The following is a 25526-nucleotide window of genomic DNA, read 5'->3' as shown; positions in this document are numbered from 1 at the left end:
GTCTGCTGCATGCCAAAATTTAATCAGTTTATCACCACCTGATTTGCCCGTCCCCTTCGCAGGTTGAATTGGGAAGTTGCGCTTTCTTGTCATGTATTTGACATCGTCGATCAAGTGTAAACCTTAATATGTAGCAGGAGTGTAATGTCACACAATTTATGTTTGGAGACTCTTCAGTCTGCGTTACAATTCTTGTATTTGCATCAATATGTTTTGAAAATATGTATCATAGTACTGTTGCATGACAGGTGTGTAAAAAATTAGAGCAGTGCAGAATCTGCATTGGAGTAATATGAAAGCACGGATGCTGCTGTTGGTTGCTTAATTCACTTCTTGTTTACCCATTTTAGTCTTTGGTACTTTCAAATTGCGTGCCAACACCCTCCTATGCCCCTTTCCGGCTCTACTTCCGGTTGCGTGTCACATCCTTGACGTCACCCTAATTGACTGATTTGACTATTTTAGTCTTTGGTACTTTCAAATTGCACGCCCAATCCCTTCCTATGCCCTTTTTTTGGCTCAACTTCAGGTAGCGTGGCGTCAGCTTGACTGGTTTAATTAACATGTATTTGATACATCTCGGCCGCACCCTAACTGACAGACTTAACTATATTTTATTATTTGATACATTCAAATGTGTCGCCAAGCCATTGGATCACGGTAGACAAGCGGAGTTGTGAACAGCGTTTAACGATCTGGGGGTGGCACAGTGGTAAAGAGCTTGGCTAGGGATCCAAGGGATGGAGGTTAGATTCCCGGTGGAGACAAAAATTTTTTTTTTTTGAGGAGGAGTCGCACACCTCTTAAACGTTGCTAGGCAATGCTGGCAGAGCTTGGCGAGGAGGCTGCACAGCTGGCCTTGGCTGTGACGTCACACGCATGCGCAGAACTAGGCTATGTGAAGCCACGCGAAGCTGCAGTCTGATACGCGTAGACAAGCTTTCGCTTCAAAAGGTACGGCATGCAAAAACCTGTGCGTGGTTACCGACCCGCACACAGCGTGAGGATTGTTCGAGACTCAGGATTCAAAAGATGCAAAACAGCAGTGTGATCTTAGAGGACGAGAGACATTGACATAGGAATGCTACCATGCTATAGTGATACTCTGCATGGTTGCAAGGCTCCTACACCACTCCTCATGTCTGTGTTGCGCATAATACTAATATCCCAGCTTTAGGCCTTGTGCAAGGCCTCAATCAGTGTTTGCTGCAGTTGTGACAAAATGTTTTGCCGAAATGATGCCCTCCATGAGATATGCCTCATGTGTAAAGCATGCATGCTTGGAAAAGACACATGTGGTCACCTGGATTGGCTTTATTCATGCCATGTCTCAGCATGGCTGACACACTGCGGTCACAAAACATCTGCTTTCGGTCCACCAGTTTGGAGCTTGGATATAGGTTCCCTTGTTCTGCTGCTGTTGACCTGTTGGGTTCGGGCTTGGATACAGGTTTTCACTGTGCGACGTCTGCAAAATGCAAAAAAAAGCAGGACTATATCCCAGATCCAAAAATTCAGCTCATGTCTTTCCAAACATTTTGGGAAAGGGACAAGTAGGTGCTATACTATTATTTGACAACAATTCAATTCAAAAAGTTTCGATTCTGAACTACAGAAATCTGAGGAACTGACACGAGCATACAGACTGTTCAGCATCAGACCCCCACAAAATTTAATACCTCAGTCGAACAGATATTTCAAGGGCCTTCGAACCATGTCCTATCGATCAATCAGATAAATGAAGGGGAAATGAGGGTATTCGTTATAACACATGAAGAAAAGAAGCCAACAGTGGGCGAGGCCAAGGAAAGCACTGGGGATTGTACTTTTTTTTTCAATTTTTGCTTCGGTAATCACACAAATTAGTAATGTAATCTGTTTAGGGGAAAGATAAACACAAAGTAGAAGCAAAAACAATGTGCCGATGGTGGGGACCGAAGCCACGACCTTCGAATATCGCGTCCGGTGCTCTTCCAACTGAGCTACATCGGCCGCTGTTCCACCTGCTACTTTCTTACGTATTAACGTTGTCTCTATACGAACCTTGAGAGTGTTCACCAGCGCCGCCCTCAACCATAGCGGTGGACGTGGAATGTCCTGTGTTACCGCCAGCGTCACATAGAATGTGATCAAGAGCGAGGGCGAAAGCTGTGCTTTATGCTACCTATGGCTTCAAGACTTCCAGAACCGAGACCCCCGTAAACAACAAGCAGATAAATGAAGGGGAAATGAGGGTACTCATTATAATACATGAAGGAAAGAAGCCAACAGTCGGCGAGGCCAAGGAAAGCACTGGGGATTGTACTTTATGGGTTTGGTCCCCACCATCGTCACATTGTTTTTCCTTCTACTTTGTGTTTATCTTTCCCCTAAACAGATTACATTACTAATTTGTGTAATTACCAAAGTAAAAATTAAAAAAAAAGACGAGTACCCTCATCTCCACGTCCACTGCTATGGTTGAGGGTGGCGCTGGTGAACACTCTCAAGGTTCATATAGAGACAACATTAATACCCAAGAAAGTAGCAGGTAGAACAGCGACCGATGTAGCTCAGTTGGAAGAGCACCGGACGCGATATTCGGAGGTCGTGGGTTCGGTCCCCACCATCGGCACGTTGTTTTTCCTTCTACTTTGCATTTATCTTTCCCCTAAACAGATTACATTACTAATTTGTGCGATTACCAAAGTAAAAATGAAAAAAAAAACACACAAAGTACAATCCCCAGTGCTTTCCTTGGCCTCGCCGACTGCTGGCTTCTTTTCTTCACCTATCAATCAATGACATTTGTACACCGCTTCATGAAAAGCTACAATAACTACAAAGTCAAGAGAGCAGTGCAAAACTGGAGATTTAAACGGCCTTCGAGAAGTAGAAGTGTGCACTCTTGGATATGGCTCAGCATACACGGCTAAAGAATAAAAATAAACCTGAAAGATTATGCAATCCTACATATATGATCATATGAAGATGCACCTCGACTCAGCCTTCTGCCTCTGCTACAGAGTGAAGGAAACAGCTGTTCCTCTACTCAAGGCTTGGTTAGAATTCATGACGGCCTCCGAGCGTTCCTTCCAACAAAGTCTCCTTGAGAAATACCATGCGGAAAGAATGCATGGAGACCTTGACTGAAACCTTTAGTCCCAGCGATCCTCGAGGCATTTTTTTTTAGAAATGAAGCTTTACTTTAATCGCTTCTCGAGTGCAGGAGAAAACTCAAGTTTTCTCACGAATTTAAAAGTTGCAATGACGTTAATATAGGGCCACTTCGACCTCCACTTGCAAACATGAGGCATTGTAGCGTTCACACGCTGGGCGGACTTCATTCTACTGCATACAAAGCCTTTCATTAAAGCGGATACAATAAGATTCACAGACCCACTCTTTGAAGCATTGGCTCTGTGGGAACCTCAATCTGACTCGAAAATACTGAAACATTGTTTCAAGTACGACCAAGACAAGTTTCCCGAAGTCCATGCAGCTAACGATGAGTATGGATAGCTGTTGTCAGGTGCAGCTTTTAATGCTGTAGTTGATCACCGCATTATACTGCTGTGGTATAGGCATATTTCAAGTTGTCACCGGATGCCTCAGCAACATTTCAGAGCGTGCCGAGTGCCAAATTGCAGCAAGCATTTGACGGCTAACAGCAAACAAAGCATGTGCAGGGGTTTCTATGAACCACTGTGAACAGTGGTGCAATTGTAGGGAATGGCATATTGTAAATAGGAAGAGGGAGGTACCGGAGGTGCAGTTGTGCCATGGAACATCTGTGCTGCACACATCGATGGCTTGCTGATTGCCTCGGTGCATAATGTTTTAGACGCACGGTGCTGTGGGGAGGGGGGGTCAATTCTGTCTTCAGAGTGGCTCAGGGATATTTGCAGTCAAGTACATTTACAATTACAGATCCTAGCTTGCTTGGAAACAAGCGGCATTTGATTCTGGAAAGCCAAATTTCTTGGCTGGGGTGCATGCGCTGCAATATGCTTCTTTGCACTTTACATGTGCTCAACGCTCACCGCCGAGCACTTCGAGTGCAAACACGCAACTAGGTCACTAGATTTCACAGCAATTCTAGCACTTCTCAATGCCTAAATCCTGTTCTACACAAGCTTTATGTCAATGACAGAAAATGTTGCCAGACGTGAATTGTTTTCAGCCATTTTTCACAGCTGCCTTGTTCATGCAGTTTGCAAAACATATTTTTGTTCTGTTGTGGCCAAAGAAAGACACAAACGCAGGCAGCCAGGAACGTGAGTTTTATTCACGAATGCCTTTGCTTATATAGCCCTTGTCTTGCGCATGCGCCTAAACTGACATCTGATATTGCGCAAAACAAGGGCTATATAGGCCGAGGCGTTGGTGAATAAAACTCACTTCCATTCCCAGCTGCCTGCGTTCGTGTCTTTCATCGGCCACAACAGAGCAGTTTTACTAGGCTGGGACTTTTTTTTATGCAATAAAGCAACTCAGGCTATGAGTAGTGAAGTGCTCCAGAAATTCCAATCACCTGGGGTTCTTTAATGTGCACTGATGTTGCATAGCAAACGGGTGCCTTACTTTTCGTCGCCATCAAAAAGTGGCTGCCGCAACCTATTAGGCTGCGACTCTTGAGGCAGCTTGTTGATGTTGTTCAGAAGGACTTCACATTCGAAAATGACCAGGTTACACGTAGTGGCATGTACTTTCCAGGCCAAATTTTGGCCTTTGTCTTGTCCGAGGCGTTGGTGAATAAAACTCACTTCCATTCCCAGCTGCCTGCGTTCGTGTCTTTCATCGGCCACAACAGAGCAGTTTTACTAGGCTGGGACTTTTTTTTATGCAATAAAAAAAGCACCACCCTGTAAGCCATTGCATAAAAAAAAGTCCCAGCCTAGTAAAACTGCTCTGTTGTGGCCGATGAAAGACACGAACGCAGGCAGCTGGGAATGGAAGTGAGTTTTATTCACCAACGCCTCGGCCTATATAGCCCTTGTTTTGCGCAATATCAGCACCACCCTGTAAGCCATGTGTGCTGCCTAGAGTGGAGGGATATTTCTAGAGGATACGAAGTCATAAGAAATGCTGAAAAGCATTCAAGAATCTCAACTGAACCTTGAGTAGAGAAGACTGTTTTCTTCACTTTATAGAGCTGAGGTAGTGTCAAGTCGAGACATGTTTGTGAATTCGACCCCAAGGGCAAAATTTGAATTAAAAACTATTCCACAGGCATAACAGACTCATGCCCTAATGTCAAGTCCTCTGAACGTTCAGAAGCAACCTCTATATTCACAGGCTAACAGAACATGTTTCCCAGGATGCATGAAAAGGCAGCTGTGAAAAACAGCTGAAAACACCTCACTGCCGCTGTGATACAGTTCATGTAGAACATGACATATGCATTGAGAAATGTGAAATTTAGTGACCAAATTTGTTTATTAAGGTTTGGTTTGAAGTTGCTGCTACACTTGCTCTTTGACCTTGCAGGGCTCAGGGGCAAGGGGAGAAAACATGCATGCTGCTTTGCAACGTATGCACCCAAACAAACAAATTGAACTCCCTGATTGGTTTACAAACAAAGCTCGGAGCCACAATGGTCACTGTGCTTGAAAAGCCATGCCTTCTGCCTACCGTGAATGTGTCTCCACAAAACGAGTGAACCAGCCACTTAGACAGCACCGCGAGTCTGAAGACGTCTGTACTACCCTGATATGACAACTAAGCCATTGATGCCTCTAGCACAAATGTTCATTGTTCCAAAGGCTCAACTGCGCTGCTAGTGGGCCCCAGCTTCCTTTATACGTATGTGCTAAGACCAAAAATGGGAAGACTGCCCAATAGGGGGTGATGAAGAGGCCATGTTTGATGTTTCAATGTCCGAAAGGGGGGGGGGGGGGCTGCCACTTTCAGGCAGTGTCTGATGAGTCCTAATCTAAACATCCTGAGCATACACACATGCAGCAGCAAGCGTGCAATACATGTCTAAAGGTGTACGCCGAGATATCTACAGGCCGTCACCGAGTGTTCTCGCTATGTCTCCATAGCTAAAGCAAAACTGATCTGCGTGCCCACCACCGCAGTTTTCTCTCAGCACCATCGGAGTGCTGTAAGTCTTCAATGCAAAACCATTACTAGCCCTTTTACACGTAATGTCGTCTGCGACCGTTGTTGGCTGTGATTGTTCTGAAAGAAGAGCAATCACGCCATTGTTGTGCATAGAGCAGCTTGGTAAGATGAGGCATGCGGCTGAGCTCAATACAGGAGGATCAGATGGCGTGACATTTGGAAAAACCCTTTAACGTGAAGTGCACCGAGCAGCTGCCCTTAGTTCAGATCGAAAGCGAAGCCAGCAAAGCATCTATATCTACTGTGGCTGCATTAGCTGTGCACCGCTGCCTACAAGAAACGCAGTACATCAACTGTGTGTGCAGCCAGCCACACCTACTCTCGCTCAGCTAAAGTCTGCTTTGATTGATTTCCTGCTTAGCCAATGATGCCAATGGTGCTAGTGGGGCCTTTGATGGAGATGCTGGCAATTAAGACGTGGCTGCTGATTCCGCAGTGGCGGTTTTGCAAAAGCCATTCTTTGCAGGCAGAAGCCCCTTATCGAAACATTTAGGGCAGTGATCGTGCAATCAGAAAGTTCGGTCAAAAATCTGGTTTTCTGGAAAAACAAAGGGTTGGAAGGTATGTACGCAACATGCCTTTCCCCACAAGTGTGTCCCTGTCTCTGGAAGTCACCATGCAGAGCAAACTTGCTCTTAGTCCTCAAATGTGTATCATAGCTCTGCATTAAGTACGTTCTGAAACATTGCTCCCATATAGTGACAATTTGAAATGTGCAGCACCACAGAAGTATGTGATGATCAATTACAGCATTGCAGTTTGTGATAGGCCATGGTTATGCATACTTGGTGTCAAAAGCTGGGATGTCAGGAGGGTAGCCAAAGCTGTATCCACGAAACAATATGCCAGAAGTTCTGGGTTGAACAGGGTTGACCTGGGCCGTCACTCAGCCAATGCTTCACAAAACAGATCTGTGCATACTCACTGCATCTACTTTTGTGAAAAGCTGGATAAACTCGCAGAACAAAGCACAAATAGCGAGCAAATGATATAATGTCCCGTGTTTACAAGTTGAGTGGCAGTCGATGAGCCCTCAAGGTCACCTAACTGCCAACAAATGAAAAGCAGGCATTGAGGGCTGCATGGAGTTGAAGTTCAAGTGAAAGTATTTTTTGTGAAGTGCCAATTTCCTGTCACGATACTCAATCTCACAAGCTGTACGCTGCCCTGCGAATGGCACAAGAGCCCTGGCCCATTCAGGATCATACAGATTATAATAGGTAATTGTGCTCCTACGTGCCTCTTGCTCCTTGAACTGACCAGGGTAAAAATGGGGGCACAATTATCTACAAAGGCTCTTTGCAAAACTTAAGAGTATCAGCTATCCTGCATAGCGCAATTCCTGTGGGAAAATATTTTTGCAGGTCCTGGGTGCACAGTCACGTCACACATGGATGACGTAGCCTATACGACACATATATGTATCTCCTAGATTTTTTTTTTTAACAGATGCGCACTGCTCAGTCAAGACGAGATGCGCGGGAATGTAGTGAGCACTGATTCTGTGCGTTTGCAATTTTTTGCTTTCGTTCTGTTTCTTTCGATAGTTTAGTGTACAGCTTGTATGCGTATGCAAAGCGATGCGGGGACTCTGGAGTTGAGTCGGCTTTTTCGCATCATGTCACCGGGTTGGTGCGTTTGCTCTCCGCAGTGTAATGAATATGTGCAAGAGTACTTGCCGTATGTGGGGCTGCATATATTCAGTACCAGAGCTTGAGTTATTTGCGTTATACACATGCAGTTTTGTAGTGGCGCAAAAAATTATTCTGTCAAGACAGAGTATCTTCTGAACGGTGCATAAACATTGATGTTTGGATTAAGCCATGAAATAGGATACAAGATGTTTCACATAAGGTTTGGTTTGGGGTTTAATGCCCCAAAGTGATTCAGGCTTGTATCACATAGCGGGCTTAACTTAAGGTACAAAACCTGCCCCAGTGCACGGGCACAGAAGCAGCCAAATCTTCAGTGCTCCCTCCACTGCCACTCAGGCTATCGCAGCGCACACCTCACTGCTACGGGAAAAAAGGAGCTAGCGTGCCTACTGCTCTGTGCTTTGCCAAGGGCAGCTCCAGGCGGTCACTCGTTTGAAACAGCACCACCTGCGCTGGCCAAGCCCCCCCCCGCCCCCATTTTTTTATCCTCTCCGCACTACTAAGTAAAAAAAAAGGAAGAAGCATACATGCTGCTGTGCGCTTAGCTCGGAGAACAGCTAGACCCCCCTCCCACTACCTCCACTCCCCCTTTCCACCCACCCACAATTTATTGAGCGCCCCGGGCAGCTTGAAGCAGTCACTCGTTTTAAAGCACTTTGACAGCCAACCTCCCAGTACCCTTTCGTCCTTCCCGCATAGACGAGAAAGACCTTGCAGCCCTTTTCTCACTCCCTCCCAGTAGAATGAAATAGGAAAAAAAAACCGCCACGCAGGATACGCAGGAATAATACACACGTCACTTTTGTGTCAACAAGGTATGAGTTGCTTTGGCCTGAGCAGAAGATAGGGAGGACTAAAGATTTGACTGCTTCTGTGCACAGTGTGTTAGAGCACAGGGCTCAATCGGCCACCTTTGTACCTTAAGTTAAACCCGTTACATGAAACAACTATAGTGCTAAAAAATTGTTAGTTCAATAACTAAGCCACATCTTGTATAAATTCACAGCTTAATTTCAAACATCAACATTTATGTGCCCTTAGAAGATGCTCTCAGTCTTGACAGCTACTTCTTTTCACCACTACAAAACTGCAAGTGTGTGGTGTGCATGTGTGCAAATAACTCATGCGCTATAAATATGTTCGCAGCCCCACATAGGGTCAGTACCCTTGCACATTTTCATTACAATGAGGAAAACAAACGCACGATCCCACTGCGAAGAAGCAGACTCATGACTCAGTTCTTGCGTCGCTCGAATATCAGCAACCCTGCCAAACCACCAGAAGAAAAAGAACGAAAGCTAAGCAAAAATTGCGAACACACAGAATCAGTGCTCACTCCACATTCCCCCGCATCATGCCTTTTGACTGAACAGCGCTTTTCTCTCAAGAAAAAAAAGAATACAAACTCCACGAGTAATGTGTAGGTGACATATAGTAGGCTATGTCAATGAAGTATTATGTGATTGTGCACTGAGGACCTGCAAAAATATTCTCCCAATCCCCGTTGCGGCAGAAGTTGGGTGCCATGCTGAATATTTCTGTATCAAGTCTCATGTTATGCACGAATCTTGGGAGGAGCATGCCTTCTCTATTGAAAACCAGAAGGGAAGGGAGGGGGGTTATGAATGGTACCTGTAAGGTTAAGGTGCTCTTAAGAGCTTAATCCCTTTAATAGAGAGAGCAAACCAAGGCAGAGTGGAGCAGGTAATGGATGTGGTCATTGTCACAAGAGATGTCTCCCGGCAGCACCCTATTTCTGCCCCCAAAACAGGTTTTACCGCCACAGTGAAGGGGTTTTCGCTGAGGAGAGAAGCACTGCAGAAGTATTCTGCCAGAACAACCCCATACCGCCATTTACATTTGCTGAAACTTGTGAGTTCTCCCTCCTCACTCACAAATCATGAGGATGTGCTTTGGTCTACTTTCCATGGAAGGGGTATGGTATCGGTTACCTTTAAGCCTCAAAACAATGCTTTTCACAAACACGCACATATTTCAAGGTGGAAGCAAGGCCACCTGTTTCTTGCCACATTTGTTATCATCAGCAGCTGCATTTCAATGAGGACAGAAGCCAGCAACACTTTCCTCAGTAGTTTGTAGTACCTCCGCCGCCAATACAGCTAGCCGAGAAGTAATAACTGCTTGACGTGATTCCACATGCACAAATTACATCAGCTTAACACTTAAAAGTACAGATAACACTGAATTTTCCCATCCAATTAAACGCTCAACCACTTCCTTCTCAGTTGCTGCAGTGCTACTGGCATCCCGGTACGTGGCATCCCAGCCATGGCGGTATCGTGAAAATCTGCAACCAGTATGCACTGAAGAACTGATCACATGTGGCCGGCCTGCCACTACTCAGAATACTGTCAATCATATTCAAATGAAAGATGGTAGTACTTATGTGAAAGCAGTGCAATGTCAAGACTACTGAAACCTATATCGACTGCATTGCCCCTACTGTACTCTGCTAATTTAACTTGCAGTCAGAGGAATATAACTAGCCCAACAACTGCAGCAACTACAGTGAAGGTGCATGAGCTTCACTTCAAGGTGTACTATCCTCACATCTTATAAAATCAGCTGGTAATGAGATTTGTTTCAAAACTTCTGGCTTTTCCTACCTTAAAAAGAAACTTGCATTTTCTGTAAAATAGCATTTTAGTGAATAGAATGCAGAAATGTATAACACAAGCTAGCTTCAGCTTGTCCTCAATGTGCTTTTATTACCCTAAAGCTGAACATGAGCTATGAGAGACATCATGAAAGAGGGCTTCTGGGCTAATTTCCAGAGCCCTCCCTCTTCCACAAAAAGTTCTTTAAACTGTGCACTGGCACTGCCCAACATGTAGGCAAATTTGCATTTTGCCTGTATCGACAGGCCCCAGGCACCATTCCATTCCATATTCTCAGGCTCAGCAGCCAAATGCCATAGCCAGTAAGCAATGGCAGCAATCAAAGAAAACACTGAAGAAACCTGAACCTCAAAATAAACATAAGGAGCCACAAATGCAATAGTAGGTTAGGCAGATAAGAAACTACACATGCTGAAAAATGTCTTCAGCACTTACATCAATGTCCTACTTGCCCATCATAGCACTGTGTGATTCTGGCAAAGGGTATTGTAGAGCTTGAAGAAGCCATTGCTTTGAAGCCACATGGAGCTTGCTGTAAGGTAAAAAGTACCATGAACCAACAAATCAAAGCGTAATATAGTGCAAGACCTACATGCAGAGGCTTTGTGAGCAAGAAATAAAGGCATAGAATAGGAACACCACAATACTTTTTTTTTCTTGAAATGATGCGTGGCATGCTGGTGTAAGTCACTGTATGAATTCGCCTCTGCCTGCTAAGTAATCCTAGATTAATATTTTTTTGGATTCAAACTTTCACTTTAGGATTGAATTCGTTGAAGGGCGACTGCCTATAAAGCCAGAGAAGAAACAATGTTGACATCACCCGAGACATACCAACACTGAAATAAATCCTTTCACTCCATCTCGTCGCCAGCCTGGCAAAAGAACAGGTCAGGCATCACAGTGCCCCTAGTTACAAATAAAGCATTTACTTGATTTTAACTGCAAGTACATTTTAACATCAACCTATCCATAATCCACTAATTCCCACTAGGCCCAAGATCAGACAAGCTCTCCCTTTATGCTTTATATCGAGCGAGCCTCTTAATTTGTAGTGCAGGGCCTTAATACATGCCTGTAACTACAATACTACTTTTCTAAGAGATGTGGAACTTCATTAGAATTCATTTTATGACCTAAGTAGCAGAAATTGTATTTTATCTTGAAACAAGCAGCCCGAAAAAACAAGGCTGTGAAAGGAGACAAGACAGGCGCTAACTTGCAACATATAAAGGAGTCAAGCAAGAATGCAAACCACTCAATCACTTATAAGCAGAAAGCAAAACATGAGTCACTAAAATTTAAGAGCACTTCCCTAATCTAGATATCCCAACTCACTGCATGTTAACACGATGGACGGCTCACTAACACATTCATTACCTAGTCGTGAAATGCCTTCAGCTTCAATGATTTTCCAGCTGATTTGAAATGGATGACAGCCAGAATGTGCGCAGCTGAAAGAAACTGAAAGCAACCAGTGCATTCTTTACAATGCACAGCCAAGTTGGTACCTCTACCTATATCTACATAAATGGAACCGCTCGGATATTTTAGTGATTGATGTTTTGCTGTCTGCTTATCAGTGACTGAGCAGTTTGCGGCGTTGCTTGGCTTTATATATTTCATGTTTGCATCAATAAAATTTAGTTGCGAGTTACTGCCTGCTTGCCTCCTTTCACATCCTTGTTTTTTCATGCTGCTACTTTCAAGATGACGCCTTACCAACTCATGCAAACTGCCATCCTTCTCAAAGTATGTTAGTCAAAGAAATTTACTTCATTTGGTACTGACCAACACACATGACCAGGTTTGATGCAACTTAAAGGCGATCAAAGAGAGTATCATCATAAAGCATGAAAGTTGGCTCAGAAATGCACCTCTCCATGCCAGTGTAGCTTGCACAGACATGAATTTCTGTGGTAAACAAAACACTGGGCTGCTGCAAGGGTGGTACAGCAGAAGCAGAGGGTGCTCCGACAGTAAGAGGAAATATGGCATTGAATCTTGCTATACACGGAGACATGTTGTGGGCTATGCAGCCAAGGTACGAAAGGAAAGGAGACAAGTTTTAGTCTCTTTGCCGAGGAGAGTGGTTTGCTCACTATTTGGGCTAGGCATGTGCAGGCTTGAAGTGAAGGGAGAAAGTTGGAGAGTTAATGCAAGGTCACTAGCGCTGAAGTAACCCACTCTACATGGCAAGGGAAGAGAGGTATGTTGCCTTCACTTTCTTGCCTAGCTTCAGCTGCATAGCCAGACATTTAACCCTGAGTATAGTGATGTGCTACCGTGTAGAATTGAACACTGAAAGTAGCACAGGAGTACAGCATCATTATTCTATCCATGATAAACAGGTAATACAGGTAAAGAGCATGCTGCGCTCTAAGGTTGCTGACGACGTATTTACTTATCTTACATTAAAAAAAAATTTAGTGACCCATAAATATGATACTTCTGCTATTATGAGAACTCCACAGCTATGTAAATTGCATGAAGAAAGTGAACCTATGGATAGCTTGCACTGACGACTCACTAGGCACCCACTGGTGAACCAAAAGTAGAGCAAAAATCTGTCTAATTTGCATTCACCATCTTCATCATGCAGGTATTTCAGACACTAAGCACAGTTCACCATCATAGCACTTATGATATCATCCAAGCCATCTATAAAAGCTACCCAGATTATCACATGAACATTTCAGTAGAGATATGACTTTCCAAGGGTCATATTATGACACTGACCAAATTCTCATGAAAAAAAAATTATGACCAAATCAGCACCTTTCTCGGAGTTCAGTGCATGGGCGTGAGATATGCTTTTACACTTCTTTTCGTCAACTGCTACTGTTTCAGGAAAAGGGGTCATCAAACTAAGTAACCTGAGTAGAGTTGCAAACAACGAAATTTAGGAGTGTGGTGAGGGGCAGACTTTGTGGCATTGCGAAGGTACTCTACTAATGCTAACAGTAGGCAGCCTTGATTTGATCATGGTGTTCAACATGCCAAAGAAACTGACTTCGAGGGTCAGCCATTGCAGATAGCTCTGGATAATTTCGACCATATACGCTTCTTTAATGTGCACTGACACTATAAAGCACGTGGGCACCTAGCATTTTTCCACCATCGAAATGCAACCACCCCAGCTAAGACCGAGCCCGCGTCACCCAGCTCACTAGTCAAATGTCCTAAACGCTGAAGCTGCCACAGTAGGGTGTAGGCAGCCTTGAGGCAGGGTTGCATTTGCAGGCATGTTTTGTACAAGTCAAGCTTATATAAGCTAGGTATGGCCAAACTGTGGCTCATGAGTAGCATGAGGCTCCTTGCAAAGTCCAGGTGCAGTTCACGACTGCTTGGCACCTGTCCACCTCTCACCATTCACAGTATTTCTGCATCTACAGCCAGCTTCTTTTTTTTTTTAGGAAAAAACAAAACAAAAATACAGCCAGCTTCTCTGTTCTTTCCCCTTTAAGTTCCAAACCACCTTTTGTTTAGTATTCTTTTGAACAATGAAACAATGTGCCACCCTATGGACACACATCTAACAGAGCTGCTTACGACTGTAAACATGCTCATTCGAGAACTTCAATCTGCTTGCTTTACAAATGGGGCAGTAGAGGCATATTAACAGTCGTGGCATGAGTTCTTCACTCTGACCACCTGCTTTGTTAAATAAAAAAAAAAAGTCATTATCATCATTTACTTTGCTCTTTGTAAAATTGCCTTTTTAGTCTAGAGTTCTCATTAAAGGTATGGCAGCTGTTGCTGTAGGCCCATAGTTAACGAGCTGTCTGACATATGCCCGCACTGCACTCGCTTGCTCATACATGCAGCTGAGCCTTAGCAACCTTCGTGGTGATGCAAAGAGATGTTTGCCCATGCTAACATCTTGGCATTTTCATAATGGCGCAGATCAGTGTCTCCACTCCCACTTGTGCTGTGAGCATTCCTGTCACTGCCAGCAGAGAGATGTTCACTTGCTTTTCCTCCACACATAGTGAATTACAATCCCAGAACTTAAGTGGATTGCCCGCTCCGCAACAGAGCACCTGCATCCAGCACAGATTGTGTCCCGACTGTGTTTGGAACTCATGCTAGCGCAAGTAGGTAGTGCCCATGGACTGACAGAGGAATTGCCAGTCATTCTGTGCGCTAGCCTGTGCTTCGTGTACACATGTCGTCTGTTTTAAACCTGTAATAGGTCTTAGAATGGTGTTGACCTCAACAGTTTATGCCATTCTTTCAGATAGTCTAGTGCGGGCAAGCACGGTAAGATTTCTTTGGCACTATTCTCAAATAAAACAAAGGCTCAGATCACTGTTTTCACTGTTTCAGAGTTGAGGAATGGCTTCGAGTTCACAAATAGCACACAAAGATTGTTTCTGCACATAGTTTTCCAGTCGCACTCTTAGCTGAGGTCTTTAAAAAAGATTATTGCAGAATACTGCTGCTCTCAGACTTGCTGTCCTCAAAAGTGAGCACTAGTTCATGACAGCAATTTGCATTCGTAGCAGCGGCAAGTACCAATAGTCGATTATTGCAGAGGGCACAGCAAGCGCAGCAGAGACAATCTACTGGAAATGGTAGGTGCAGCTGAACACATACTCAAGTAAATTTCCAGCCGGTCCTGTTGATTTCGGCAGAGCAATCCAGACTGCTCCATGGAGCGATCTTGGCTCAGCAATCGCTCCTCATCTGCATTTGGAAGATGAAACCTGTGTTCCGGATCTGCATTTGGAATACAGTTGGTCCAAAATGAGCAGAAAAGAATATTCTGTAAGTGACCACAGTCTGTTATTGGAATTCACCATTAACAGAGTTTTACTATCTACCACCTCGATCTGCTCATAATTTAAGTAGCATTATAAGTCTGTGATCCTGCAGGGACCGCCGATCTCACACAAAGGATTCAGTGGCGTAGCAGGCACAACACACATCAAGAGGTGCCAGATAGTGTAACTTGTAAGAAATGTTATGCTAACTCTTCGTTACTTGCTAGCAGAGCAAACAGTATGTCCGTCATCAAACCTTCTTTTAAACCCTACTTCATGGCAATGGAAAAAGGCATTTCGAGTCCACTTGAGGTCTAACTTAGTACAGTAGCGATGAACAAGTCCCTGAGCCTGCCATGTGCCAAGGCGTAAATGCGCTTCACTGTATTGCACGAGTGAAAAACCGGAAGGCTGGAAGCTTGAACAATCTGTTTCCAGAAAATGGTGACGTTGTTTGAGCAGTTAGGTTGGAATAATAAGCAAGCACTCTGCCCGTACCTTCATCTACTGGATTTCCTCTCAAAGGTATGTATGCCCAGCAAACAATGTCTGCAACTTAATCCAGGAGTAAAATCACAGCATGTTCTGAGGACTTCGATCATAACATTGAGTTTTTGATCATTCCAGTCACCTCAACATCAAATCCAAGACATATGTGGCAGCTTATGGAACATTCGCACATACAAAACACACCGAGAAATGCAAGCCAGTCAGTCTAAAGGCAGCCTATCATCCTCATATTGTTCATAGCCTTCCTAGTACCACCAAGTTTGCTTCCCTACCACCCTCTGAACATGCAATGTTCCACCCCAACTCGGGTTACACACAAGCAGTGCACCAAGAAAGGCAAAAGTTCATCCCTAGCTCCCACTACGTCAACTCGAAAGAATGTGCAGAGTCGGACCAGATATATAAATTTTCACAAGAGAATTCAGTCAAGTGCCATCTTTCCATCTTTCAACTTTACTTGCTCTCTAGCAGATCTAGCTTGGATTCATTTTGCACTCACAGCTCAAGTTATGTTTCAACAACTTCAACATATTTATCAGGACTGCAGTGCAACTGCCTCTATTATCCAACCCTTTTTTTTTTGCTGAAGTTGACATGGTGAGTGAGCAGTCTAGTTATACAATAATTTTTTCCAGTTTTAACAGACAATTAGAGAAATAATTTTTGTGAGCTTTCCTTTTTAGAGCTGCTTTGCTGACAAGTTCCTGCCTGCAAGCCAGTGAAGAAAATGTGGGATTATAGCTATCTGCACACTTCCATTAAATGATCTCAACACTGACATGATGATCAAGTGATATCTAGGAAGATATTGGCACCAGCGCAGCAAGCAGTCTGCTGCTTGTGCATCATGACGGGCCAATGCTATCGAACTGCCAAACCTTTTATCATGTCAAAACACGCTCACCTGATCAATTATGAATTGTGAAAGGCTACGCACTCAAAAGTGGAAACACATCCATCCAAAAAGTAAAAAGAAGTAAATTGCAGAATGTAACGTGACTGTTCAAACCATGTATGGAAGTGCATGCGGCCACCAAACGATTCATAAATGTGGTAGCCATTCATGAGCTAGATCCAGACACACCACCACTTGTTGCGACTAAAGGAAGAAGATAACGAAAATGCATGGGCCTACTACTGGCTCTGTAGCTGAGCCACCTCCACTGCCTCGTGCGGACAGAAGAGAAAATAGAGAAGAAAAAAGTGGGAGAGAGAGGCACGTCGCAACAGCCGTCGTCCACCACTGAAACGGTAGTAGGTACAAAGACTGCCTACAACAGATAGAAATCCAGTGGCAGGCTAGCCCCCGCCACAAGCTGCGGTGACCTACCAATCGCAGCACCGTAGGGCCAGGAGCAGCCACCCCCCGAAACCACTTCCTTATCAACATCTACAGTTGTTTCTACAAAACATGCATAAATTTAAACAAAAACACCACACTGGAATGATACCTTGAGCAAAGGCTTGTTTTGCTTGGAATCCTGCATGCACTCCTCAATTTAAAACCTGCATGAATTTCATACACTGAGTACAAAAAAACCTGCACACATTTTGATTCACATTTCATATCAGGGATGATGTCGATGGGGCATCTCAGCACAATTAGTTCAGATTTTTTTGCTTCATTTGTAGATAATTACACAAGAAAATCAATACTATTGGTACTGTTGAATGCATAATTAACTTTACACCTTACTGCTATTTTTGGACTGAAGGCCTGAGTTTGGTGTCTGTCATTTATATGCACTTTGCAGTTTTTGTGGATTACTTCAGTCAAAACAAATTATGCAAAAGAAAATGTGAAGCCAATACAGGTGAAAAAAATTCAAAAATAGCTAAAAAAACTTTTTTTTTTTACCTTCTACTTGCACCCAAGGCTCGACAATGGTGCTTTAAGTACGATTACAGCTGAATCATACTGCCGTCGCGTGTTCGCCGGCTCCTTATCCCATAATCCGCAATATTTATGGAACATTTGAATAATGAGCTAGCCCTGTCGTAACGCAGGTAGGTTTTACCGCTTATTCAGTCCGTGTAAATTCAATGCACAAGCGCCGGAGCTTCAACTGCAGCACAACGTAAGGACCGGGTCGCGGCACTTACGAAGTTGCCCATACTAAATTCTTGCCGAAGGCTGAATCGCAGTACGGCACCGGCATCATGCACCCCGCAATGAGCTTACGAATGATGATTTGCACGGCATATTTTACTCCAATCGTGCAGCCCACGACACTGTCTCTTTTCCAAGACACTGCAAAAGCATTAACACCCCCCCTCCCCCTTACTTTGTCAAAACCAAACAACCGTTTGTTATGAACGCGTCTTGTTGTTTACGAACTAACAAACTAGCATTGTGTTGGCATGCATGACCAGTTCTGCGCTGTTTTCAGAAGAATGTGCAGGACAGAAGGAAATTTACTTACATCTGAGATGCCAAACGTGTCCCGGGTGGTGACCGCCCTCCAATAGTCCCGCCGTCAGCGTAGTGTTTCCAGTGAAAGCGCACAAAGGAAGACGCACTATCTGTTGGGCACGCCGGCACACTTTTTGCACAGGTTTACACAGAACCTGACGACGCTTCTGCACATCGCACGAGCTATTGCTGCGCTTTGTGCCTCGCAAATCTTGAGAGCATGACGCCGCCAGCAGCACAAAAGAAAGGGCACACTTTTTGCACAGGTTTACACAGAACCTGACGACGCTTCTGCACATCGCACGAGCTATTTTGCTGCGCTTTGTGCCTCGCAAATCTCGAGAGCATGACGCCGCCAGCAGCACAAAAGAAAGCGCGACGCCGCGACGCCGCCACCAATGGCTATGACTAGCACTACAGCTTCGGCTGGTTTCGACTTGTTTCGGTTTCGGAAGTTGCCGACTTCAACGGCTTTGCTGTTCGCCTAACAGCGGCAAGCACGATGTCAAGTGTCTACGCACTAACGCTACATGTTTGTCGTGTATGCGCGCCTGTAGTTTGCGCATTCAGAAATGTGGCGGTGCTAGCGAAAGCTAGCGGTGGCGGAAAAGACCACCGTGAGTTTCGCTTCTTTTTTTGCGATGCTGGAAAAACTATGCGTGCTTGTCATGTACGTCGGGTTGACAGATAAGAAATGCGTTGCGGTGGTTCAGCAAATCGGAGCTTTGGCCCAATGCATCGCCAAGCTCCTTGCGAAAATTCCTGATCATAAACAGCGACAGTGGCCATTGTTTTAGTTGTGTGTTTATATTGGAAGTTCAAGTGATTTGTTTGGAAACAGACGCCGAATCCTGCTCGCACACTGTTCCACTGGTCACCCGCGAGTGATACTTCCTTTTGTGATGTGTGCATCACTACTATCAGTGTTCAACCAGTTCAACTCTTGAATGGTGATGAAATTTTAATGGCTCTAGCTTATAGCAAAAGCAAAAACAGTTGTGTGAAAGCATGGCGCCTGCAGTCAGGCAAGATATGCGACATGCAAAAATAGCTTACCGGTCAAGCTTCAAGCGAAGACAGTGTGGGGTGTTTACGTGGGGATCCGGTAAAAACGTCCCCGGAAAAAATATCCCTATTGGCGAAGTAGGAAAAAATGTCCCCGAACGGGGCTGGAGTCTTGCGCTATAGGACGTAGACTACGTTTCTCCGTGGCGAACTGCAATGATGAATGATGCATGTAAACTTTATTGCAGCGTTTCACCTGTCGGCTTGAAATTGACCGCGAACATCGAATTGATGCGGGCATTCATGACAAAAAAAATTATGGCAGCGGTAATACAGTGACATGCTTTAATTTACGCAGTTCTTGTAAACATTTCGGGCCCCCAGAGGACGCAGGTTCCATATGATGATTACATTTAACTTAAAGCCGAGAAAGAATGGCATAACATTTGTTGGTTTTTTTCATGTGTGTTCCAGAATAAATCTTTTTTAGAGCCGATTTTGGCCTTGGGGACGTTTTTTCCTAGTTGCCGCTTCTTCAGAGGACGTTTCTTCCGGAGACGTTTTTTCCGGGGACGTTTTTACCTACACCTGTTTGCGTGCACGTTACTTCAATTAAGCACTAATGAAACTTACCATACAAATATTTCAACTTGTCTCTGTGGCCTACAGCATACATGCAGTAAAGAAGCAAAAGCAGCCAAGCTGCTTGTTCCATGCAGCATAAATAATTATGCACTGCTGTTGGAAACTGCACAGCATATATTGGTGGACGATCGTTGAACGTGCAGCTTTCTTCAATAGGTTACGCATCTCGCGTGACGCAGCCTACAGTGACACTGAAAAATATGCCATCTAAAAGACATTTCCTTGCAATATTATGCTGCAGCATATATCTGTATAGTATGCATAGCTTCGAGATGCAACACATATACTGTTGGTATCGCCCCTCATAAAGTGCTAGGATTTTTGCATCTTTTCATCAGTCTAAGATCACCGACTCAATCGTTTCTTTTTTTTTTCTCATTTGACAATGAGACTGACAGCATTTGCAAGTGTCATTATGCAGCAGAAAGCTTCAATTCAGAGTAGTTCAGTTCAGCAAGGGTTTGTTATAGTCTCAGGAAACTTAAAAATGGCGTATAGATGTAGATGTGCAAGTCAAAACTCAAAAGGCTGTAGAAACTTTTTTGCTCGGCATATCCTTGCGCTTAAAAAGAGAGTCAGTCCGGTTGTTTATAATCAGCCAAATGAGTGATGTAGAGAAAGAAGCAGAATTGTTGTCATCTTCTCTCCCACCCCATCTGTTAGTGCTGTTCAGTCGTTTGAGAATTGTCTTTCTGTGGCCTTTGCAAGGGATTATGAGTTCGTGAAGTTCAGTACTGGAGTTGGCTTTCACATTTCTGTTATCACACTTACTTTTCCTTCTACAGATGAAACTCCAAGCCAATTCTTCTTACAAACTTGTGATGCCTGACGGTGGTAAAGCTGTGCAGTTATAGTGCGTCACCTCCATTCACATGCAAAACACAATATAAGGGTGATTTTGACTGCCAGTTTGACTATCGTATACATGGCAGCGGCAACACATCAACATTGTGCACACAGCATAGTGGCAGATACAATGAACGAAGGGCAGTGCTAGTCAAGGTGTGCAGCAGGAACATCATTTACTAAACTTTAAGCGAACAGTTCTCATTCGACTGAAAAGATTCTGCACAATAAATACCAAAAAAATCCCGATTAGTCGACATATTGGTCATGACATCACAGTTACATGACCTCGTGTGAGAATTTCAAACATCTCACAGTGAAATAAAGCTAACAAAATAGGGAGGGTGCAAATGAAGCCAATTATCAAGGAAGCTCTTCTAATGAGGACATTTCAGAAAATAGTAGTTTAACAAAATAAATACGTTGATACTAAAGCTCAACCCATGTGTGCCCTCTGCATGCAATGTCTATAGCCATGTAGGGTCAAAGGTGTGTTAGTGGGGCATTTAGGGAATGCTGTTACATTGGTAATAATTTTGAAAAGTAGATAACATTAAACGAGAAAAATTATATAAAAATTTGCAGAATGAAAATGCAGTTCATGTTTAAGATGCTGTCACGTCTATTATTGAGGTAAACTAGCTGAAGCTCCAAAATTATTTTAACTTTGTGTAACTACTTTCTCTTCTTATATTTTGCACTGATCATTATAATTAATCTTTGACCTTCTGCATGTTATGCCACTGATGTGCGTTCAATGAATTAAGTTACAATGCTCAAATCTTGTCTTAGTTCATCTTATTTCTTCCGCATTTCTTTCATGCCATGATATATATGTTGCGGATACATTTTTGTTTTGTGATATGTTCATGCTGAACTCTGTATTTATTAAAGAATATGTATTCTATTGCCTATATTTTACATTCAATGTAAGCAGCACGCCCATGTAGATATACGAAAGCATTAAACTTGAAATATATATGGCATATATATCAATGATTATTCAGGAATTAACATGTAAATACAATATGGTTCGCCAACCAGATGAAGGAAATTGGTATCAACTGTCTAACTCGGTGATAAACTGTAAAACTATGACACAAACTTTAATTCTCTTAATGATCTTTTCTATTTAACTGTCAAATATGAGGACATACATGCGGATGATACCACTAAATGGCAGAAAGTGAAGTGGAGCTCAAGAGACTTCTGATGCGCGTACAAGAAGAGAGTGAGAAGTTTGGACTTAAACTGAACATTAAAAAGACAAAGATCATGGCGTCTTGCCCCATCAAGTCCTGGAGCATAGAGGGACAAGAAGTGGAAACCGTGACAGATTTTCTCTTCTTGGGCTCCAAGGTAACCCTGGAAGGAGATTGCAGTCATGAAATTAGGAGACGCCTACTTCTGGGAAAGAGAGCCATGGCTAGCCTTGACTGCCTAGTAAAGAGCAGAGACATTAGTCTGCCAACCAAGACCCATATAACTCGTGCTATGGTCTTTCCAGTTGTGATGTATGGATGCGAGAGTTGGGCTGTGAAGAAGGCTGACCGCCGAAGAATTGACTCGTTTGAATTGTGATGCTGGCGGAGAATCTTGAGAGTTCCTTGGACGGCCAGAAGATTTAATCAGTCGATATTGTCGACCATAAACCCTGACTGCTCATTGGAGGTTCAAATTCTAAAGTTAAAGCTCAGCTACTTTGGTCATCTGATGAGAAGAGAGGAGTCGCTGGAGAAAGGTTTGATGTTGGGAAAGGTTGAGGGTCACCGGAGAAGGGGTAGGCAGCGAACGCGATGATTAGATGGCATCCTCGAGGCGCTGCAGATGAAGTTATGCGATGCTAGGAAGATAGTGAGAGACCGGAAAGCGTGGCGTGATATGGTTCATAGGGTCACGAAGAGTCGGACACGACTGAACTGAACTGAACGGATGAGGACATACGCCTATGAATATCTTCCAAACCAACTAGAACATCCGATTGAGAACTATATATATACCATATGAAGTGCCATTTGAAATCCCGGGAACCAATTCAAATTTTCAAAACCACTTTGAATATCCAATAGGGTAGCGACATATATGAATTGTAATCCTGTATAATATGGAAAATCCAGTTGGGATTCTAAATGATCATTATGAACATGAGAACAATTGGGAGTGCCCATTGTTTGCAAAACCATTTGGGTAATTCCGCTACCTGCCAAATTGGTCGTAATTTTGTGCCCATTTGAGCTCATATATGGCTGTATCTAATTGGGTCAGTGTGGGGCCGAATGGAACCATGTTATAACTGGCTTAATTTTTTACGGGGAGGCTTAGTGAGCCAACTGAACTCGCATGGACCCTGAATGAGCACTGCGAAATCGAATGCTGGTGCTGTACGAGCATCGTGATTTTAAGCGAGCATTACGATGTCTCCTACAACTGAGCGTACGAGCTCTACGAGAGTGCGTACGGCGTCTGCGGGGGTTTTACTTGAACTGTACGAGATCTTCTACAAGCTGCTTGAGCCCTCGTACATCTGTACAAGACATCCTACAATCCTCGTACAACCCTACGAGACACCGTACACGCTCTAGGAGACACCGTAGACGCCCTACGAGACATCGTACAATCCTCGTACAACTCTACGAGACAACGTAGACGCTCTAAGAGACCTCATAGAATTCTTGTACAAATCGCATAGCTCTTAGAAATCTCCCACATTTCTCGTACACATCGTAGCAATCTCGTTCATTTCGCATACACTTTTTCAGTAGGGGAAGTACGATTCTCTTCTTTCTCGTTGTCGACTTGTTTGGAAGTCTGATTGAAGTAGGATGACCCGAATGTTTTTTGCACAGTATGGTTTGAAAGGCACATGTTCTTAGAAAAAGGGGATTTGGCAGTGTGTGGACGTGAGGTTATTGAAACAAAATCTGAATGGTGTTTCGGCCGATGTATTCCATGCCTCGCACACCGCAGCTTAGCATTGGCATTGTTGCAATTCAAGGATTCTTTGAAATTTCAAAGTAAAATCAGACAAGTTATCTTTTACAATGCTTGTCGCCTGCATATGATTGCAAACTTTACAGCGTGGTTTTCCGCATCGTTTACATCAGGGTTAGAGTTAGTGTTGGCGGTCGTTTTAGATTTACCTAACATGTCCTTTAGGTTTCCAAAGCGCCGATACACTACTCCCGGTGGCTGTTTGAAAATGGAAGACAAGTGACAGCTTTGCTGGATTATATTGAAAAGTTTCGATATAATATTATTAACCCGTGGCATGTTTGAGGAATGTGTGAGAACAAGCTTTTTGGCCTGTCGTTCTCTAGTGATTTCTGAAAGCTGATTATTTTATTTCTGTCTAAATTTCGAGCTTTCCCAATAGCATCATCAACAATGGATGGGGGATGTACCCTTTGAAGAAGATTTGTTTTAGTTACTCCCCATGGCGGTAAACGTCCTCCAGCTCAGACAAGATCCGTCGAAATCTATGGGCCTGTGAGTAGGGTACGCTGATTTTACAGTGAGGTGGGTGGCTGCTTTTGAATTGTAGATACTGCTGGCGCTCGGTGGATTTCCGGTATAGGGTAGTCTTAAGAACGTTGCCTTTTTTCTGTGTTGTAACGTCCAAGAACTTAATGATTTAGAAATTCTGTGCGTGAACGATATGAATGGATGAAATGAATTGTAATTTTGTATAAATATTAACAGACTGGCTTCGTTGTAGGATAGTTAAGCGGGCGAGTTGGTGATACATCATCCAAAAAAACAGCGCAAACAAACGGATTAAATTTTAGTTGAGAGTCAGCGCCTGTTCCTGTTGTTTCTCCCTGTCGTCCCCGTTTGTTTGCGCTGTTTTTTTGGATGAGTTCGTTGTAGGGCCAAATGAGCAATATAACGTCAAGAAAACGTTTATAGAGGAGGGGTTTCAGAGACATGAGTGTCCAGCAATTGCTTGTCGAGGGCCGCCATCAATAGCATAGGCTGGTGCCATCTTTGATCTTTGTTCTGATCGCCGTACCTTTAAGATGAAGGTAGTGCCTTCCCTCAAATTCCAAGTTATTGCGAATAAGCACCAGGCTAAGAATAGTGGAGAGAGTTTGCTCATCCAGGTTCACCGAGGGGTCCGTCCTTAGGTATGCATCCACTGCCGCGCGTATGCCATCTAAACGGGGGATTTTCGAGTACAGGGATGTTACGTCCATTGTGACTAAGAAGCTTTCCTACGGAATTTCAAGGTTGGACACGACCCTGACGAAATGATTTGTGTCCCTAATGTAAGCAAGGATAGTTGGTATAATGTCCTTAAGGAGGAAATCAAGGACGGTGGAAATATTTTCGGTGAGTGTATTGACACAATGACACTTGACACAAATGGGCGGCTGAGGGTTGGGTTTGTTAAATTTCGGGAGAGGTAGAATCGCCCGGGAACTGGTTTGATGAGCTTCATTGCTTTAAACATATTTTGCCATATATTTTGCTTTTGAAGCAGAGATTCTGATTGATTGTTGATTTTGGTCTCAAAACCTCTTGTTGCATCGACATCCAATTTGGTGTAGAAACGTTTATCTTTCAATTCTCAAAAACCGTCTGTTATTTATTCGGCCTTTTCCATAACAACAATAGCGCCGCCGTTCTTCCCAGGTTTTATGATAATGTCGGACCGCTGACTGAAAACGTCGAGGGCTTGGCGCTCTTCGGGTGACAGGCTTTTATGGACTGCTTTAGGTTGCGATTTTGTATACGCGGCCAGGATATCCTTTTGAGCAGCAGCGGTGTAAATATCTAAATGTTTGTCTCTGTGTTCCCTTGGTGTCCTTGATTTATCAGATATCCCAGGTATGTTAACTTCTCGCTTCGTTGCGAGATTATTGAAGTATTCACGGAGAATAAAATAGATAATCGGGAAAGTTTTGTGACATCCTGTTTTAATTTTCCTCGGCTATTAGTC

The 25526-nt window shown here is 43.7% G+C and overlaps 1 protein-coding gene across 1 annotated transcript; it reads right to left on the bottom strand.

The window, feature by feature from the left end:
• Positions 1–1179: 1179 nt before the first annotated feature.
• On the bottom strand, positions 1180–24780 carry LOC146194224 (uncharacterized). The gene is made up of 5 exons (XM_084596019.1): positions 24597–24780; positions 18102–18302; positions 15002–15124; positions 10838–10934; positions 1180–1468 (listed from the first exon to the last, which is right to left on the bottom strand). Exons 1-4 carry the CDS (start codon positions 24778–24780, stop codon positions 10858–10860), a joined length of 585 nt encoding a protein of 194 aa, XP_084452145.1. The 3' UTR covers positions 1180–1468; positions 10838–10857.
• Positions 24781–25526: the final 746 nt, after the last annotated feature.

This window comes from Amblyomma maculatum, chromosome 3, assembly GCF_055883805.1.
Source record: "Amblyomma maculatum isolate TAMU_Amacu chromosome 3, ASM5588380v1, whole genome shotgun sequence".
NCBI classification, from domain to species: Eukaryota; Metazoa; Arthropoda; class Arachnida; order Ixodida; family Ixodidae; genus Amblyomma; species Amblyomma maculatum.
Note: the sequence above shows the minus strand (reverse complement) of the source record. Positions and strands in the feature narration are given on the sequence as shown.

Excerpts from the sequence above, each read along its gene's own strand:
- LOC146194224 (XM_084596019.1), bottom strand. The coding sequence starts at position 24,780 with ATGGACGTAACATCCCTGTACTCGAAAATCCCCCGTTTAGATGGCATA. Across the intron at positions 15,125-18,101 it reads ACACGTTTGGCATCTCAGAT|ATCCGGAACACAGGTTTCAT; the intron begins GTAAGTAAATTT and ends TTCCAAATGCAG. Across the intron at positions 10,935-15,001 it reads CCGGCTGGAAATTTACTTGA|CAAGCTCCATGTGGCTTCAA; the intron begins GTATGTGTTCAG and ends TTTACCTTACAG.